The sequence below is a fragment of the Lotus japonicus genome, chromosome 6 (genome assembly GCF_012489685.1).
Source record: "Lotus japonicus ecotype B-129 chromosome 6, LjGifu_v1.2".
NCBI classification, from domain to species: domain Eukaryota; kingdom Viridiplantae; phylum Streptophyta; class Magnoliopsida; order Fabales; family Fabaceae; genus Lotus; species Lotus japonicus.
This window is the reverse complement of record NC_080046.1, coordinates 9,024,779-9,045,176: the sequence shown is the minus strand read 5'-3', so window position 1 is coordinate 9,045,176 and position 20,398 is coordinate 9,024,779. Positions and strand designations below refer to the sequence as shown.

General features: G+C 34.0%; 1 protein-coding gene across 2 annotated transcripts; it reads left to right on the top strand.

The window, feature by feature from the left end:
- LOC130726957 (uncharacterized) lies at positions 1-12,664 on the top strand. 2 transcript variants are annotated; one of them, XM_057578274.1, is made up of 13 exons: positions 1-142; positions 232-346; positions 607-686; positions 4,912-5,054; positions 5,922-6,001; positions 6,471-6,658; positions 7,166-7,580; positions 8,247-8,359; positions 8,676-8,735; positions 9,477-9,527; positions 9,933-10,004; positions 10,267-10,444; positions 11,850-12,664. In XM_057578274.1, exons 4-13 carry the CDS (start codon positions 4,957-4,959, stop codon positions 12,452-12,454), a joined length of 1,860 nt encoding a protein of 619 aa, XP_057434257.1. In that variant the 5' UTR covers positions 1-142; positions 232-346; positions 607-686; positions 4,912-4,956; the 3' UTR covers positions 12,455-12,664. The 2 variants fall into 2 exon arrangements, with proteins under 2 accessions (XP_057434257.1, XP_057434258.1); XM_057578275.1 differs by having other exon boundaries at positions 6-78.
- The last annotated feature ends 7,734 nt before the right edge of the window (positions 12,665-20,398 follow it).

The window sequence follows — 20,398 nt, the reverse complement described above, 5'->3', positions numbered from 1 at the left end:
TACAAAAAAGCACATGGACTGATGGACTACCATAATTCAGACTCTGGTCCCTCTCCGTTGTTCATGCCCCAAAACACTGTGAGCTCTCTTTCCTCTGCGTTTGTTTGTTTGGGAACACTGCAATCATCACTCCCCTCAAAGTGTAATGCATTGTTGTCTCAGCTTCCAATTTTGTGTATTTGGTTCTTCTTATTTTCCCTGATTTTGGTTTTCTCGTATTGCATTGTGCAGAGTTAGGTCGGAACAAGATGGTTAGAACGAAGAACAGAAGGAGGAAGGAAAAGATTGCTGAGGATTGGTGTTTTGTGTACAAGGATAGAGGGCTCATGAGGGTCTGCGATTATAGGTAACTTCAGTTCCAATTTGCTGAGGGTTTGAATTCCATTGTAAAGGTTCACCATATTACGAGTATATTTTTTTGCAAACAAGTTGCTGGTACTTTGAAATTTCTGTAAATTTGTTAAGAGTAAAGCTTGGTGATCATTCAAAATCACTAGTATTATATGTGAAATTGTGATGGATTTGGATTTCGGTCATATTGCATAGGTATGATTTTTCCTGTGAGTACTTTATTTTTGATACTTAATTAACTCATGTTGCTTAAAGGGATTGTCTTAAAGCTTATCATCCTCGCTGCGTGGGAAAGGATGATTCCTTTTTGGAGATTGGCAGTTACTGGAGTTTTGGTAAGCTACTTCAACCTATCATTCTACCATTATTGCAAGGCATTCAAATACCTTTCTTTTTTTGGCATTCAAATACATTTCTAAATTTAATACCATTCCTCTTTCCTCTACATCTCTAGAATTTCTTCTTCCTTTTTGTTACAAGTTACTCATGGAGTTTTTGGCCTCTTATGCCTCAAGCTACTAGATCTAGGAGCAATTATGAAGTTTCCTTTCATGAACCTCATCACAATTGAGATAAAGGATTGCACCCAGATCCTGTAAAACTTACACTATCATGTGTCTAGGTCTTAGGGTCATTTCTCTTTGTTCCTTACGATTTGGTGGGGAAGGGTCCACTTCCCCTTTTCTAGAGTTAGGTTTCTTCTTTTGTCCAGGGTGCACGTGCTTAATCTTAAGATCCTCCTCTGCTAGGTGGATGAATCTGTTATAATTATTGATTGATTTTCTTTCCTTAATAAGTTACTTATCATAGCATAGTACATAGATTTGGGCATAGATCTTCTCCTTGTGAACGTAATCCACGCCCCATGGATCTCAGGTCCATGCAAAGCTTGCTCTTAGATTTTCGTACTACCATAAGTTGCACCTCTCCAGTGGCCGTCATGATTCCTTGCGTATGGACTATGCTAGTGGAATTCTACATACCATGTCTAGTTTTTGTATTCACATTCCCCATTTGATGTAGCATCCACAACTTGAGCAAGAAGATGCAAACCTTCATATTGAACTTTATACCAGTCGTTTCAGATCCATTCGTCTCACTACAAGAATATTGAGTTCTATCTCAACGCATATTCTAACAAAACATCCTCTAGTGACATTTAGGGTTTTCTTATCTACCTTGGACGGGTGCTCACCACCGAGGTCAATTCCAGCAACACCTTTGTCATTCCAAACTTGAAAAATGAATTTCAAGTAGTATTTTATCCACCCTTGCCTTTAAAGCCACAAAATCAGGATCCTAAAGTCGAACCGAAAAGTATTGGTCCTAGATTACCCATGTGCCTTCATTCACCATCTTATATCTATCCTTTCCACATCAAAGGAGATCATAGAGAAACCATTTCTTATATCTAGAACCTCCATACTTGCTAAGGCCTTCTTAATGGCTCTTAACTTTTCCTTCATTGCATTTGACATTCTATCCTCCAGGTTTCCCATTTTCTCTCATTAACTTTTCTTTGAAGGTTGCCCGTACCGGTGGATGGCCTCCTCCATTGTCCTTCGAGTTCTGAGTAAAACCCGCACCAAAGCTTGTACTAGACTTCTCCGTTCCTCCTTTGATATAGTCGTTAATGTTGACATTGATTATATATACACATGCATGCGTGCGTACACACAAACACACACACATATAACACATGTTTTTTTCAATTTTTTATTCTACGAAGTACCTAAAAAGGTAACTGATGTTTCAAAATAAAGTAGCACAAACCAAGGACTTAAAATGAAAGTGATCTCTCATAAACCATTTGTGCTGTAAATTGTAATATGATAGTATCATGATAATATTATGAGATAGTAATATCATGATACTATTATGAGACATTTATTTCCGTATTTATGTGATTTGTACATATGCATTTGGGAGACATGTATAGATATTTTCTTTGCAATCATTTCCTGAACTATTGTAACCACGTATTGTAATTTGACATAAGAAATAAAATTACAATTCTTCTCATTTTAACTTAATCTTTGTTTTGAAAGAAAATAAAATAGGATAATATTGAGTAAAAATGAGTTAAAAATATTAATTTCTTTTATTTATTTATGTATACAAAGTAATGATTGAATACAAATTGTACATTCTCACAAGTCACAAGTATTACGAGTATCAGAATATAAAAAGGCAAAGCAAATTAAATAGAAGTGAAGTACTTTCTAATTTTTTTTTTGTTAAACTTGTTGGAAACATACCAATAATTTAAGATGACGCTAAATCATTTTTATAGATATAAATTTAAATAGTTAGCCAAATGTAGATAATATATAGAAAATATTTTTTTTTCTTTATTGTCATTATTTTTATCACAAAATTGTATAGTAATAATTATTTGGTGTGTGTTTAAGTAAGGGTTTCTTTTGTTCCAAAAAAAAAGTAAGGGTTTCTTTGATTCCTTTATCTATTTTTTTATTTTGAAAACTATTATTAAAAATATATTTTTAATTTTGAGTTTAATGGATATGCACTATCAATGTAAAATATTTTTACACTGACAATCAATCACAATATGACACGTAGGAGAATCTATTACATTTGCTTCAAATTTTAATTAAAAAAAAATATTTTCTGATTTGGCGGAATTCAATTGGTTGTCTGTGTAAACAAACTTTATACTATCAGTGTATACTCCTTTAATTCTTTAATATTTTAAGAGGAAAAAACTACTTGTGCAAAATGTTTTGCAAAATTAAAAGATGTGAGTTGAAAACTAAAAATAGAAAACATCTTTGAGATGTTTTATATAATTTTAACTTTTAGACACTAAAAACAAAAAATGTCTTTAAAATGCAATTCCTATCAAACATGTTTGTTTTAAAAACTAAAAACTATATTTATAAAACCAATAATCAGACATGACCTAAATGTTTGTAAAACATATTTTAATAAAATTAATTTTAGTTATATTGAGTTTAAATTGACATGATATATGGTTAAGTATTTTATCCTAAATGTAAATTTATAGTAAAACTATCCTAGCTCAAAAGTTACATTTTATTATAGCTTATTAATCAAAATTTTCTTCAAAGAATATAAAAACTATCGTATTCTATACTATAATAGCATAATATTTTGATTTTATTCAAAATAAAAAGTTATTAATTATCTCCTCTAAAGATGTCATTGTTGTTGTTGTTGTTATTATTATTATTTTTATCCTAAATATGGTAATCATTATTTGTTGGGGGTTCGAGTCTTAATTTTTTGTGAATGGAAAAAACTCATTGGCCAGACCCCTACTGCTTAGTGCGCTAGCTAACTTGCTGTGGGGCGATGGATTAATCTCACAGCTGTTGGCTATGGGGATACCTTGGCCAAGACAAAAAAAATCATTATTTGTTGGAAAATGATTGTAGTCATCCTCGGATTTGGATCCCCTCATGTGGCTATCTCACATGACCATGTCATATGTGGGATCTCAACCCTTAATTTTGAAATCTGATGGACAAAATTATTTCATTCACAATTTTAATTTTCTCTCTCCATAAATCTATTAGTGGTCCATATTTTATTTAAAATAAATTAAAGGCTGAGATCCTTCACATGACATGGTCATGTGAAATAGACACATGAGGGGATCCAAATCCAGTCATCCACAGTGCAAACGTTGAAAAAAACATGTAGAGTGAGACAAGAGGAGAGAGATAATAAATGTAATAAATGATAAATGTGATAAAAAGAGAAAGATAAAAGTAATAAATGATAAATGTTGAATGTATCTGCACTATTTGTATGTTCAATAATAAATGTAATATATGATAAATGTGATAAAAAGAGAAAGATAGTTTCAAAAAAAAAAAAAGATAAAAAGAGAAAGATAAAAATAAAAAATGATAAATGTTCAATGTATCTGCACTATTTGCATGTTCAATATGTTTTTTTTTGGAAAGTCAATAATAAATGTAATAAATGAGAAAATGTGATAAAAATAGAAAGATAAAAATAATAAATGATAGGAGTAAATGTTCAATGTATCTCTTCCTTTTGTTACAAAAAAAAAAGGTTCAATGTATCTGCACTATTTGTATGTTTTTTTTTTTTTTTTTTTTACTTTGATTCGTAATCTTCAGTTCAGAATTCATTTCTTACTTACTTGCAAGTCATAGTCACTAACTCCATTACATGTCCCACCCAAATCAGACCCTGGGCCCTCTCCGATTTTCATGCCCCAAAACACTCTGAACTCCATTTTCTCCTCTTTTCTGCTTCTGGGGTTTAACACTGCATTCATCACTCACCTCAATCCAACTTCATCCTTTGAAATTCTTGTGCTCTCTCTAGCAGTTTTATTAGTTTTACTTATTTTTAAGGTTTTGCTCTGCTGCATTGTTGTCTGATCTCTTCAGTTTTGTGTATCTGGTTCTATCTGGTGAATTTCCCCTTCTTGCTCTGCTGCATTGTTGTCCGATCTCTTCATTTTTTGTGTATTGGTTCTATATGGTGAATTTCCCCATCTTACTTTCTCTGATTTTGGTTTTCTCCTACTTCATTTTGCAGAGTTAGGTTGAGGCTTCATTTTGTTTGTTTATTTTCTGAAACAAGATGGTCAGAAAGAAGAACAAAATGAAGAAGGAAGAGATTGCTGAGGATTGGTGTTTTGAGTGCATGGATGGAGGCAAGTTGAGGGTGTGCGATTATAGGTAATTTCAGAAACATGAATGCATGTTAATTTTATTTTATTAAATGGTTATTAATTTTTTTAGTTGAGTATGTGCGTGGTTCCGATTGAAAAGGTTCCCCAGTGTTAGCAATGGTAATTTCTGATCAAACTGTTCATTTGGTTTTGAAAAAGAATATCTTGAAGGTTAGAAGGAGCTATTTTTTTTTCCCCGGACACGGTTGACACGGTTTTGATGTGCTAAATTGAGTTTCTTTCTTCCTTAGTCACAAATTAGTTTGTATTGAAAAAATAACTTAATATCATTTTTATTAAGAAATTGAATATATAAGCTCTGCCATTTTTATTTACTATATAAAATTGTGTCTTTTAGAATATATTCTTTTGCAAAGTTTAGGTAGGTGCATAAATTTTGTCCTCTGCTTGTTTGCTACTTCAATAAATGGTTGCAGATTGCAGTCATTTTGTGCTACTTCACCGCTTGATTTTAATCATGTTGCGGTTTTTCTCATTCAGTCAATGTCCTTGATTTTGGTCAAACCAGCAAAATAACTGTTCAGCTCATTTGTGCTATGATTTTCAAGTGTTAAATAACACTTCTCATCTTATAGTATGTACTTGGCCTTGCAAAATATGAATAATTATGAGGTAGCTTTAACAAATAAGTTGCTGGTACTTTGGATTTTTTTTATTTTATCTTTTTGTTGATCGAGTTGTGGTTTACATTGAAATTGCTGAAAATTTGTTTAAGTAATTCTTGGTGATCGTTTACTATCACTAGTATGATTGTGAAATTGTGATGGATCTGGATTTGGATCATATTACATAGATATAATTTGTCCTGTAAGTACTTTCTTTTTGATAGTTAATTAACTCATGTTGCTTATAGGGGTTGCCTTAAAGCTTATCATCCTGATTGCGTGGGAAAAGATGATTCTTTTTTGGAGGATAACAGTCATTGGACTTGCCGTAAGCTACTTTAACCTATCACAGTATCACTCTACCATTATTACATGGCATTCAAATATCTTTTCCTTTTTGGGCATGGTACATATTTCTAAAATTGATACCATAGTGACCAGTGATTGCCCATCTTATATATTTCTGGAATTATGGTAAGATGCCCCAGTTTTTCTATTGAATGCTCTATTATCTGAAACTGCATATTCATTTTATCTAAAAACTGCCTGAAAAGTTAGTATTTTATCAGTCTTTAATAGAGGTTTCATGTATTATATGATATATTTTTGTTTTGCTGGCAATTTGAACTCTGCACTGGAATTGGCAACCTTGTAGGAAATTTAATGCATTTGTTGTTTGTCATGATTGAATCAGTTTTGTCTGTTTTTTTTTGTCAGTTCATGTTTTAGAGATTTCAGCAGAATGTCTTCTAATTCTTTTGATACTGAATTGTTTTCGAATAAATTATTTTTTGCAGGTTCACATTTTTGCCACCGTTGTGGTAAAACATCTAAGTTTTGGTGTTTATGCTGCCCAAATGCTGTTTGTAGGAACTGCACCAATTTGGGTGAATTTGCTGTTGTCAAAGGGAGGAAAGGATTTTGCAGACACTGCTCAAAACTTGCCTTTCTAATTGAAGAAAATGCTGGTGTTGATTCTGATGGGGTATGATTGTTTACAATCATTAGTTATATGCAACAAGAGAAAAAAAATATAATTTTTAATAGTAGTTGGATTCCTAAATTTCATAACAAACTTAGTAACAAATTTTTGTTTGTTTGCTATTTATGTATATTGGCAAACTCTAATGTTTTGACATAAATTACCAATCTAAGTGGGAGGAGTTGCCTATTAAAAAATGCAGGATTGTTATGCTTGAGCAATAATAATAACAAAGAGGCATGTGTTCTGTGTTTTTTCCCTGTTTTGGAAATATGTTGAAAGTGTTTTTGTTTTGATGCGTTTAAAATACTAAAGTTGTTCTATTAATGATTGAAAAACAAACCTGAAACACATTCTCAAACTGGTTCTTCCCTCTTTTTTTTTTTACTTAAAGGTGATAATTGTTTTCGAAAAACATTTACAAGAACCAAATTTGCATTTATATCCTGGTCTTATAATCAATTTTCTTTATATCTCTGTATTTTCACATGCTTTTTTTTTTATTAACAGGAAAATGTAGATTTCAAAGATCGAGAGACATATGAATGCTTATTCTCAGAATATTATGAAATTATTAAAAAAAAAGAAGGGCTGAATTCTCAACACGTACAGTCTGCCCGTAACTTCTTGAAGAATAGCAAAAACAAGAGTGATTTGGATCTAGATGAAATAGCTGAAGTGGAAGGTGATAGTGGAGAATCTGAAGATGGGAGTGACTTTGAAGTTTCTGAAAAGACTCAGAACTGCCTTGCTGCCATAGTTAGTTCAAACCTCAAGCTTGTCTACTTAAAGCGGAGCTTATTGGAGGAGCTTTTGAAGCAACCGGAAAATTTTGACAGCAAAGTGTGTGGAAGTTTTGTAAGAATAAAGTCTGACCCGAATAACAACTTACAGAAGAACTCACATCTGCTCGTACAAGTAAAAGGTAAACTTTGTGACGGCTAGAGAAGTTAATAATCATAATACAATTTTTTTATTTATGGAAGTATAGTAGTTAACTTTGCTTGCTGCAAAAGGTTTTTGAGTACGAGAACTATAATGATAGTGTCATACTTATGCTGATGACCTTATTTCTAAAATGCTGTCAAGAGTTCCTGACAAGTATTGAAGGAATGAAGAACTCCAGATGTCTGCTGCTGCCTTTAGTAAGATATGCAAGTTAAAGGAAGAAAAATGAAAATTTAAAGAACAATAGCTATTGAAACAAAAAATGTAATTATAAAAGATATTGCAAAGAACGTTATGTATTCTTATGCATTGTTAAGAGATCAGCACATGTAAACTTTATCTTCTGCATCACATTTTTGTACAATTTATTTTTAAAAGAATTAGTGGATATTGTGTGTAATTTTTGAAAGTCAGTTGCTTTAGTTGGTAGAAAAAGAATATTACATAAAATCAAGTCATGCATTGTACCCAAAGCACATATCTGAGAAAGGAAAATAATCTATAAAATGGAAGCTTTCAGTAGAGTGCTCTATAATGGCATAGTGCATTGCTCTAGAAGGTCATCATGAGTGATGTTCTTTTTCTGAGTACCATACTTTTCTAATATGCATACACTGACATTAAGCATTTGCATCCACCACAGGAATAAACAGATCTTCACAGAATGATGAAAACAACAAGGAAATTCTTCTCCAGCTTTCTCACGTGCCAAAAGATGTACCTATCTGCAAAATTTCAGATGATGATTTTACTGAGGTATTAATGCTGTTGAAACTTTCAACATTATTTTCTGCTGTAATTTTGTTCATTTCTAGAGACATAAGAGCAAATTAAGAGAAGTTACTGAGTAAAATTGGATATTCACATACTCTAAATCATTTTTTCTTCAAGTTGTTGATTGTTGATTATACTGTATTATTTCCAGCCTAAGAGCATATAGATGGGTTTCTTAGGTTATCATTATCTCAAATATGTGATCTGTATATCCCTTTTCTTTTAAGGAAATTATGCCCACCTTTCAGGATTCAGTTTCAGAGCCATTCATGATTATAACATTTAGCATTATCTGCAGGAAGAGTGTCAAGATCTGTATCAGAGAATGAGAAATGGTCTGCTCAAACAGCCAACTAAAGTAAGTTTGTTGTGTGTGAGTGATTTAGTGTAGTGTGTACCATAAAAAACTTAAGGCTCAGTGATTTAGTGTAGTGTGTACCATAAAAAAATGTAGTTACTACTACTAAACTAAATCTTCTTTAAAATCTAGGCTTAAACTACTGCTTTTCATTTGTTTCAGGAATTCTTTTACCTGAGATATAAATGCAGCTGATCCTTGTCTTACCTTATGCTAGATATTCTCCTATTTGTTATATCTTTTGCTAAACGCAAATTTATATGAAGTTAGAAGCCAAAACATGTTTCAAATCTTGAGCATTAAAGGCAGAGTCTAATATCTCCCATTTTCACATCATGCCCAATCTGACATTCTTTGATGTTTAATGTGCTGCAAATGAAGCTAATATATAATTAGAGGGACAAGTGAACCGGGGAAAGTGGGGAGTAGAGGAATGGATCACACAGGATATGATATAAATCACGGGAAGTAGTATTATTACCCTTTCTGAGAAACAAAATCATGGTATATATTTAAGACCATAAATCTTGGTCAGTTCAGTTCTAGTTTTGGGTCAGGACCTTGAAACTTTTAATTTCAGCAATTTTAGGTCATACTGATTGTACGGGTTTTCTCTTGTGGTGCAAGCTTTATTCTTGTTATGAGTGAGAGTTTGATTTATATATATATATATATATATATATAATTGATTGGACTTGTAGAATAATGTGAATAGTTCATAACCACCTTTGTGTTTCACAGCTGGAGCTTGAGCAGAAAGCCCGAAGTCTGCATGAAGATATAATAAAGCATGTATGTAGCATATCAATTTTATTGTGCTGTGTAAATCCCTTTAGCTATTATGAATGCCGAACTCAATATAATTAAAAAGTGCAATTTCTTTTTGTATAGAAAGTAAACAGGCAAAAAACTTATTATTTTCCCAAATTTAGTGGCAAAAAGTAAAAGCTCATAACATATGCATATAGTTTAGAATCTTATGGAATTTTGTTAAGCACATGTCAGGAGGCTCTAACTGAATTTTTTTAAATCCGCCATTAAATTTATCACTTTAATCCTTTATCCCTAATGCTTTAGTTGTCTAATGGCTTACTAACATTATTGGATGTTCCTGATTCTATTTTTTAGACTATACTAGAACATCAGACCTATCACTTCTCTTTTACTGATGTCTTCATCTTCTGGTTTATATGGCAGTGGATTCCAAGGGAGTTAGCATTTTTACAAAATCGCATTGATTGGGCCAATGAAAAGAGACAGAGGAGGAAATATCCTTTCATGATATAGTATTTTTTTTAATGTTACCCAATTGTAGTAAGTAAAGGCCAAAATGTCATAATTGTTAATTTGTTGCCTAGTTTAATGCTTTCAATATCACCTAATCACTTCCAAGTGGGAGAGAGTTTTCATGTAGTGTGAACGTTGTTATATTGATTTGATTTATGATGTTTTGTTTTCTGTTCTTTTTTTTTCATGGTATTTTATAATAGCTATGAATGTGCGATTTGGGCCTTAACAATATTTCCATACACTTTCTGAATACTTGGACAAAAGAACAGAACTTGAGAATCAACAGGAACAAGCACGTTTGTTAAGGAACATTCCGAGAGTAATTCCTGAAGATAAGCTTGACTCTGATGGATGCTCTTCCAAACACAATGGTTTAGGTCAATGTCCGAATAAAAGAGCAGATATTGCGGGTTTGCCAGGTTTTCCTGCTTGTACTCCCTCTGTTTTTCTTAATCTGTTATGTCTTTATAACTTTAATTTTGTTTTATGTTGAAATTATTCTCTGATGGTCAAACGTTAAGAGAGGTGTTGATTTAAATGGTCTGTCATTAAACTTGATTCCTAACAGGATATTATGATATTGTTTGTTCATGTAACCCACTTCACCTAGTGGCTAGTGGGAAAAAGCCCACTTCGCCTACAGGAAAAGGCTTTTGTTGTTGTTATCAATATTTTCTCTCTATCGGATGTTCTTGATATTGCATCTATCTTCTGTATTATCTTCACATTCTTCTTCATGCTGTGAGTTTTTTTTTCCGGTTACAAGAGGAAACCTTCTTGGGTTGACCACAATTAGAATTTAGTAACCAATCAGAGCAGAGAAAGGCACAGATGAATTCGTCTCGTGCCGTGAATCATTTTTCTTTGTTAATTCATGTTGATTTTATGCAATTTAAGTACTAATTTTTTGTTTTAAAATACCAAATTCATGTTTTACTCAGATTAATGCCAGCAAGACATTTATTATGCATTATTAGGCAGATTATAAGGACTAACCGTAATCATTATTTTACTATGTATTTATTGTGTTATAGCTGTTATATTTACCTTCTGTAATTAGATTGTAGCTGTCAGTTTTCTAGGCTAAACTTTAGGAGAAAATCTTGGAATTTGATTTCTGTCTATTTAAGAAAGAAAGGTTGGATAAGAGCCACACAGTTTTCAAAACAGCTTTTTGAATTTTATATTGTTGACATAGTATCAAAGCTTCAACACTGAACTGTTGTCAAAATTTTTGCATTAGCATTATTTCTTGTTCTTGGCAGATATTGTTTAGATATGACGTTCTTGTCCTCCTTCTAGAGTGACATCATTCTTCTCTCAGTAGTCTTTGTCTTCGTGATATTTTAATGTATCACTGCCCTGTCCTTGTGTAATCATGTAATAACTCGAAACCATTGAAACCATCCTCATCGAAAAATTTCAAGTTGTCCAAACTTCAGGAGCGGAGGGGAAAGGTTTCATTACCCTTCAAAACCATCCTCGTCGAAATATTTTAGAGGCTTACACAAAATCTTCTAAATGGTTTAAGGATGAGTTTGTCATTAATAAAATTGCACGTGATGTCACCCCTTTTTCGAAAAAAGAGGATGATTCAAACATTTTTTCTCTGGGTTGGAATATCAAGCATGCATTATAACTTGGCAGTCAATAACTCTCAATCCCTTTTCTTTCATTGGAATTTGACAAACAACAATATTTTCATTGGGTCTTACTTGATCGGACATTGGTTGAGATTGGCCAGTACTAAGGTTTATATATGTTTAATATTTCTTTTCCAGGACTTTTCTTCATATTGATATTAACATTCTTTTTCTATTACAGTTGAGAACGACATTGATCCATCTGACTTGATGACTCAAATCCTAGCAATTCAGGAGCAACGTAAACAAAAAGTTGATCATGATGTTGAGCAAGCCAAGGATCAAGAAAACGACCTGACCACCCTTGTTGCTGATGGAACTGGCAAGCAACATGGAGCCCCTGATTCTGGAGCTACTGATATCAGAAGGTTAACTACTAAGCTCACTGATGCTGAGCAAGAGAGGGATAAGCTGGCAGAGAAGGTGGGAATTCTTGAAGAAGAAGTTGTCAGCTTAAAGACTAAGTGTTCTACTGCTGAAGCTTTTGCGACCTCTGCTGCTGCTGCTTTTGAAGAGAAGAAGAAGGAAGCTGAAATCCTCCTTGAAAAGAATGAAAGTGCCGAAAGTTCTCTCGAGGCAAAGAAGAAAGAAGTTGATAATCTCAAATCTTTACTTCTTAGGGCGGCGGAAGGAGCTTTTGACAATGCAGTCAATCAGCTCAGAATTCTTAATCCCGGACTCAATATTGAAGGAGCTGCTTCCAATAGGGTTGCTCGGGAAGGACAAATTTGTCATGTTAAGGAAGGAAAATTCATTCCTTGCCCAGATGTCCATCCTCCTGAGTGATATTTATTTCCTGTTTTTTTTAGTAATGACTATTTTGACTTTGATATGGTTGTTTTTTTAGAATTTCTCGAATTATTGATGTTTTCATTTCCGTGACTTAGACTTATTTAAATTTCAAGTCTTCGAGAAACAAATAATATGTCTTATGTTAAGAAGGGAATCTTTCACTATATATTATTATTTCCTTTTATATGATGAATTTATTCGGAATATTATTTATCCTTTTAATTGTAATTTTTAGATTTCTTACTCCTTCGTTCCAAAACTATTGTAGTTTTAGTTTTTTCACTAAGTTTAAGAGTTCATTAATTAATGTTATAATTTGACTGAATCACGCTTATTTAATACTCCCTCCGTTCCTATATAACTGATACTTTAAGGTTGTGAACAAATATTAAGAAGTAGCAATTAATATTCTTGTTTTACTAAAATTACTATCTAACTTCCTATTATACCCTTTATCTCTCTTATCAATTCTAACTTTTCAATTTTCCTACCAACAATAAATGAAGGGCACAATTGATAAAGTAGCATTAATGCTCTCTTAAAATTGTAAAAGTATCAGTTAAATAGGAACAAAAAAAAGAACCAAATTAGTATCAGTTATTTAGGAACGGAGGGAGTACGAGTTATATGAAAGAGAGAGAATGAAAATCATTGGTCAACTAATTGGTGAGAATTGTGATTGGTGGAAATAAGAGGTGATACTTGAGAGATACAATATTAAATGAGGGCATGAATGGAAGATAATGAGATAAAGTGCTTTGAAAATGTAAAACAACAATGGTTGGTTTTGGAACAAAACAAAAAAGCTAAAACTACAATAGTTTTGGAACGGAGGGAGTAATTTTTAGCTGCCCAAATTAGGAGTTGGAATGTTTTTAAAGGGCAGTAAATGTGTCTTATATCTTTCCGATGTACCAGAAAGTAAATGTGTCTTAAAGAGCTGTAAATAGCTTTGTATATATAGAAAAAAAGGAGAATAAAAAAGGCAAAAAGCTAGAAATTCTTAACATGGTATCATGAGTCTTTTATTCTGAATCTTGATTAATTCAGGGCTGAAATTCTGGTTCATGTGTGTTGAGAAGTTTCTTATCGATTAGAGATATGACCAAGATAGTCCTTATATATCGGAAGATAATTCTTAAGAGTTAATTTTTGAGGCAGAATTAGACTTTCCAAATTTTAATAATGTGTTTATGCTAGAAAACGTCCTTGTTCGTGGTTTGTGCATTCATGTCCAGAAAACATCCGAGTTTGTGGTTCTTGATCAGTTAGAAAACATCCTTATTTGCCCGTCTTTCTTCTCCTTCGTCGTTCTTGTTTCTGGTTCGTGTGCAGACTTGCAACTTGGTTCTTCATCTTGGTTGTGATTCCTTTTCTATGCCTATGGAAATTTTTTTGTTGGCTTTATTGGTAAGAACTATAATCATGTATGTGCCTGCTTATGCACAAGGTGATAATAATGTCTTCCACCTGTTGAGAGTGAGTTTTTTTTTTGGTACAAATTGAGAGTGAGTTGATTTGTGATACAGTAAGATTTTCCAATTTTCAATTTCATCTTCCAAGTGAAACCTTTAGCTATTGTTATGATTAAAATTTATTAGTTGATTTATTTTTTTTTGTTTTTGTTTTCTAAGGTATTCCCACAGCCGACAGCCATGAGGCTAATCGTTCGAGGCTCTGAGATCACGTTAAGTGGGTAGGTCTCTCCCAACAAATGCTTCTCCATACGCACCGCCCAGGAATCGAACCCTGGACTAGATGGTTAAAGAGTCCAACTATCTACCAGGCGTGCTACACCTTGTAGGTATTTATTATTATTTTTCAATATGATATGTTTATGAATATTTTAGACAAAATCCATTAAAAAAATTGTCAAATCTTTTTATTTTTCTTCATCAGAAAATTATTGTCAAATCTTGTTACAAGTAATAAAAAATAGTAAAACTTTATTACAGAATAATTGATTACTTCATAAAAATAAATAAATAATTATAATTAATTTTTGATGACTTTTTTAATCAAGATTTTATACATGAAAAAGGGTAATTGTTTTGTTTATAAAAATTGAAATAAAAATATCATTGTTTTATAAAAAAAATTATAAATTAAGGACATTAAATTACTCTGTACAAAGAAGAAAATTGAAATTGAAGAAATTCAATAAACTACACCCAAAAAAGTGAATTTAAAAATTCAAGAAATTCAATTGATTTAATTAAATTGCTTAGTACGTATTTTCAAATCCTTAAGAAATATACAAAATTGAAAGAAGTAATGGTATCATTTGACTTAATATGCATTTGTGAATGATATTTTTTCAAAACTGAAAGAAGTAATGGTATTTTTGAACTTTATATATCATTGTTGTGAGGCTTGTTTCAATCCGATTTCTTAAGTTTACATATCATATGACATTTTCCTTCAACTAGAAAACTTTCAAGTTGATCTATATAAATAAACTTCATCTTCAAGATTAACATTTAGAAATGTTGTTTTCACGTTCATTTGATGTAACTCTAAATCATGATGCATGAGCCACCTAAGTCATAACTATGCACAATGAATCTTTATTTGAGATTGGTGAAAATGTTTCTTTATAATCAACATCATCATTTTGAGTATAAGCATTAGCAACAGGAATGAGAATCTCTGATATACACACAAAAAAACGTGTCTAACATTACACAACCTGCTTTTGACCTACGACACTAGGTTTCCTAGTTTTATTTATTTTTAATTTATAAAATTAATATTATTTTACTTTTAACATAAATACCATAATTTCTTCTCTCTCCTCTCTCTCCCCCACTCCACCTCCACAGCCACCCACCATAGCCACTGCAGGGGCGGATCCAGACATTATATATTGGTGAGGCTAAATATAAAATAAATTTTAGACTAAAATATAAAGTAAAAATTATATTAGTTATTAAGCAAGAAGTAGCTATAATCTCACATGAAAAACACAAAATTTTATTCAACCAATAAAAGTTAAGACCAATTTGTGCAGTAAAAAGAACAAATTTTGCTTTTTTTTTTGAGAAAACATTACAATGTTGCTAATTTAACATTCCAAAATTTAGAGACACGAATCAACAATCAAAACAAGAAAACTCATCAGCAAAAACAAACGGAGATAGCTCCAAACCCCACATGGTTCCATCAAAGAACTCAGATCTGTTGAGTTTACAAGCAAAAATTCTCACCCAAAAAATCAATCCAACTCAACGCGTGCAACAAGTTCGTAAACCAAAAACAAATCTTTGAAAATTGAAAATTAAAAAAAATAGAAATAGAATTGTGGTTGATTGATGCGGTGATCAGGGTTCTCCATACGATGAGAAATTTAGGAATGTGAAGATTGGTGGCTTTTCAATTTTTGGGGATAATGATTTTAAGTTGATGTATGCCAAAAAGCAACAATGGAAGAAAGAAAGAAAGAAAAACCGCGTTCTAATTTGATGTTAACTGTGAATTTTGATTTTTTACTTATTAAGCTATGGCGGCGCTTTCAACCGTCGCCATACATTAACACAATACTTTTAGCAGCAGTTCCAGAACCGCCGCTATAAACGATATTAACAAAAAAAAATTAAAAAATCTAGTGTGGCTAAAGCCACACCTAGCCTACACGTGGGTCCGCCCCTGAGCCACTGTCAACCAATTTTCTTAACTACTGTAAAATTTGTTTTTGGAATAAAAGCTCAGGGCTCGTTTGATACACCGTATTATGTATGCTAGTATAAGCTTATACAATACATTATGGACTAATCCATTGTTTGGTGCTAACATTGTATTGTATAAGCTTATACATCAATCCTGTATTATACATTAAAATGATGGATTATTTAATTCACCCTATAGATGATGAATAAAACATGATAAGAGTGTGATGTATAAGCCACAACTACAATCCTACCATCGCCACCACACCACCCTCCACTATTGCTACAACCACTCTCTACCACCGTCGCCGCCTCCACCACCTCTGCCGCCGCCACCACGACCGTCGCCGCCACTACCACATACACCACCGTCGTTGTCGTTGTCGTCATCGCTATCGCCACTGCCACCACATCCACCACCATCATCACCATCGCCTTCCACCACCACCACCACTGCCCACACCACCTCAATCGTCATTGTCATCACTGCTACCACTACATACCGCTATGACCCAGCACCACCACAACCACCTCTCTTCATCTTCGGCACTACCACTACCACCGCCACCACCATCATCACCATGACTTCCAACACCATCATTGTCGCTGCCACGATCTAAACCACTACCGCCACAACAAACCTCCACCATCGCCGCCGCCACCATCTCCCTCCACCGCCGCAGCCACCACCCTAACCACCGCTCAGCATCACTGTTGCTACCACCACTATCCACCACCTCCCTCCACCACCACCACGGTCGTCGCCGCCTCCACCACCTTCGCCGCCGCCACCACTGCCACCTTCGTCGTTTTCGTCATCGCTATCGCCACTGCCACCACCATCATCACCATCATCTTGAACCACCGCCTCCACCACCTCAACTGTCATTGTCATCACTAATACCACTGCATACCGCCATGACCCAGCACCACCACTACCACCATAACCACCTCCCTCTGTCGCCACCACCACCACTGCCACCGCCACCACCATCATCACCATCACTTCCAACACCACCATTGTCGTTGCCACCACCTAAACCACTACCGCCACCACAAACCTCCACCACCTCCCTCCACCGTTGCTAACACCATCACTTACAACACCGTTGCGGCCACTACCCTAACCACCAATCAGCATCATCGTCGCCACCTCTATAGCCATCACCACAACCACCACCCTCCATCATCGTCACCGCCATTATCGCAGCCACCTTGGCTGCCACCGCCATCTTTACCACCAACTAACATTATCTTCATTTTTATATTACATATCATTATTCAATAATTCACAAAACATAAGTTTATATTAATTTAAATGAAATGATAAGTTATACAGTGTGTCACCAAACATTGTATAGTATTGAAATTTTATCAGGCCTAATACTATCATGTCTCATACTATCATGCCTTATGCTATCATGCCTAATACTATCAGGCCGTATACTATACAACATACCAAACAAACCATCAATCTCCACAAACACCCACCTTCCACCACTGATCCCTAACCCTTGATCCTTAACCTCTTCGTATACCACCATCTAGTCTACAACCCAACCTCAGATCCAGCCTCCAGCGAACCAGCAACGTCATGCAACCACCGTCGCACCATTGTTTGCGGTTGAGGAGGATGCAAGGTTGATGGTAGGGAAGGAGATCGAAGGTGCGAAATACGAACGAACTGACGAAGAGACGGAGCAGAGAGGTACGACGACACGCAAGGTCTCCACTTTAAAGACAGATCTAGTTCGACGGGGAGACGATTCAATGTTGTGATGTTTATGGGATTAGGTTTCGATGGGTTCTCTCCTTCATCTTCCTCTATTCTGGGGTTGGGTTTGGTGGTGTTGATGGATTGGGTTAGGATATATATTTTTGTTTTTATGGTTTTTATTATTGTTGAAGAATGAAGATAATGAGAGAATGTTGAAGATGATAGTGAATAAATTTAATTTTCTTAATTTTTTGTATTGAGGATCAAGATGATGAAAGAAAGTTGAAGACCTTGATAATTAAAGTTGATTTTCTTGGTTTCTTGTTAAAGGATGAAGGAGATGGTGATGAATAAAGTTTAAGGGTTAACGAGGATGTGTTTTTTTACCATAATTATTTTTTTGTTAAAAACAATTAATGTGATGAACCTAGTATAATAGGTCAAAAGACATTTGTGCAAGTTTACACAACTTGTGTATATTAGGGGACCCTTTAGCAATAAGTTGAGCTTTATATAGTTTAATATTGCCATTTGAGTCACGTTTGGTCTTAAAGACCCACTTACAACCAACTCATTTAGCGCATTCTGCCCATTCAACGATGTCCCAAACTTTGTTATCATCCATGAATTTTAACTTATCTTTCATGACATCAATCCATTTTTCAGACTCAAGACAATTAATCGCTTGTGAAAACGAGATGAAGACATGTTTAGTCTTATAGTAGTTTGGAAATCCTATATATAGGAATACATATTTTATTTTTGCAAATAAGTCTCGTAGTAGTTTGGAATAGCCAATTTTCTTTCTCTTTGGGATCTCCTCCAAGGCACTTCTTGAGACTCATCTCTTTTTGACATTTGTGAGTTAGTTTCTTCATTGAGTGTGTTAGGAGGGCGTGATTAAGATGATCTCTCCACACGATTGTCGATGTGGCTCTGACTAAATTAAATTATCCATGTCAACAAATACTATCAAATATTGGATGGAAAGTTAATTAAAGCACCAAATTTGTTTGATTAAAAATCTTAGAGGACTAAAATCAAGTATAAAAAGAAAGTAGGGGACCAAAATCACCCGATGTCATACTAGGAGACTGAAAGTGTATTTAAGCCTTAAGTATATTTAAATTTAAATTAATTGTGACATGAAAAATGATTAGATTATGATTGAATGACAGTGTTTTTTAAGCATTAATTAAAATTTTTCTTTTTATCAAAATAAAATATGATTGTCTCTGAATGATAACTCAAGTGGTAAGAGTTAGAGGACATATGAGTTGAGGTGGAGGAGGTCCATGCATAATTATTAAACTCGGACTCGACCGGTCTGACCGTGAACGAGCGGCTTAGCCGGTTTGAGTTGACAATTGAGTCGGTCATGCATTCGAATCGGACTAAACCCGAACGAACCGGCCGATTTAGGTGAAAAAACAGGTGATTCGACCGATTTTTTGTTGAACTGGCGAGTCATCTATTTTTTTATCAAACCTATTTTGTATTTTATTTTATGATATATTGATAATGGGCTGTACATGAGAGCCCATTTTGGAGTTGTGCAATATTTGCAATTAAGATTTTGGGCCCTGTCGCAACCCTTACTGTATTTTGTATTGGCTGGGCCATAGCCCATTTTCTCTGAATGAAACAACAATTTTTGACAAAAAAAATTTGTTGTAGAGTAGGATAAAAATGTGATATTTATCTAAAAAATTATTGCAATGAGGTTTTTTTTTGTATTGACCAAGGTATCCCACAACTATGAGACTAATCTCTTGCCCTGCGGTCAGCGCCTTAAGCGGTAGGGGGCTGACCGCGGGGCTGACCAATGAGTTTTCTCTATTCGCAAGAGTTGGGATTCGAACGCCCAACTACTTGCTTAAAAGATGAAGTGTTGAACCACTACATCAACACACTTGGTTTATTACAATGGGGTTTAATCACAAGACATTGAGGAAATATAAAGAAATACTAACCAATACACCTATTTAATGTTTTAAAACCTCTTTTATTATTTATGTATTAACTTTATATTGTGTTGGACTATATTATAATGTTTTAATATATACCGAGTCAAACATTTGAACCAGTGACCCAATGGTCAGTCCAGTTACCCATTGACACAATACCCTGACCGGACCTAGTTTAACAACACTGGGTCCAGTGATTGAACTCTGAATGGTGCAATTTATCTTTGTGATGTACCCAGACAAAACATAGATTAATTATTTCATCTAAAGATGCTACTATTATTAAATTTAGGGTTAACTGTTATATTAGTCCCTGTCTTTGTCTCGCCGTCTGAGGTAGGTCCCTCCCCGGAAAAAAATTTGTCTGAAGTCCTCTTGTTTGAAAAGTGGTTGGAGCAGGCCCTCGCCGGAGGGCGGAGCTCCGGCGAGTGCATGTGTGGCTTGGTGACTAGGATTAATGAACCCACGTGGCATTAAAAAATAAATAAAAAATAAAAATCAAATTACAACTCAGAATTTTAAACCTAATTAACCTATTTCTAGTTAACCCTAACTTAATTAACCAAAAACTAATTTCCCCCCCCCAAAC

Bases quoted from the DNA above. Each gene is read 5' to 3' on its own strand.
- LOC130726957 (XM_057578274.1), top strand. From the start codon at position 4,957: ATGGTCAGAAAGAAGAACAAAATGAAGAAGGAAGAGATTGCTGAGGAT. The intron at 6,659-7,165 runs GTATGATTGTTT...TTTTATTAACAG, and splicing joins CTGGTGTTGATTCTGATGGG to GAAAATGTAGATTTCAAAGA. The intron at 8,736-9,476 runs GTAAGTTTGTTG...TGTGTTTCACAG, and splicing joins TGCTCAAACAGCCAACTAAA to CTGGAGCTTGAGCAGAAAGC.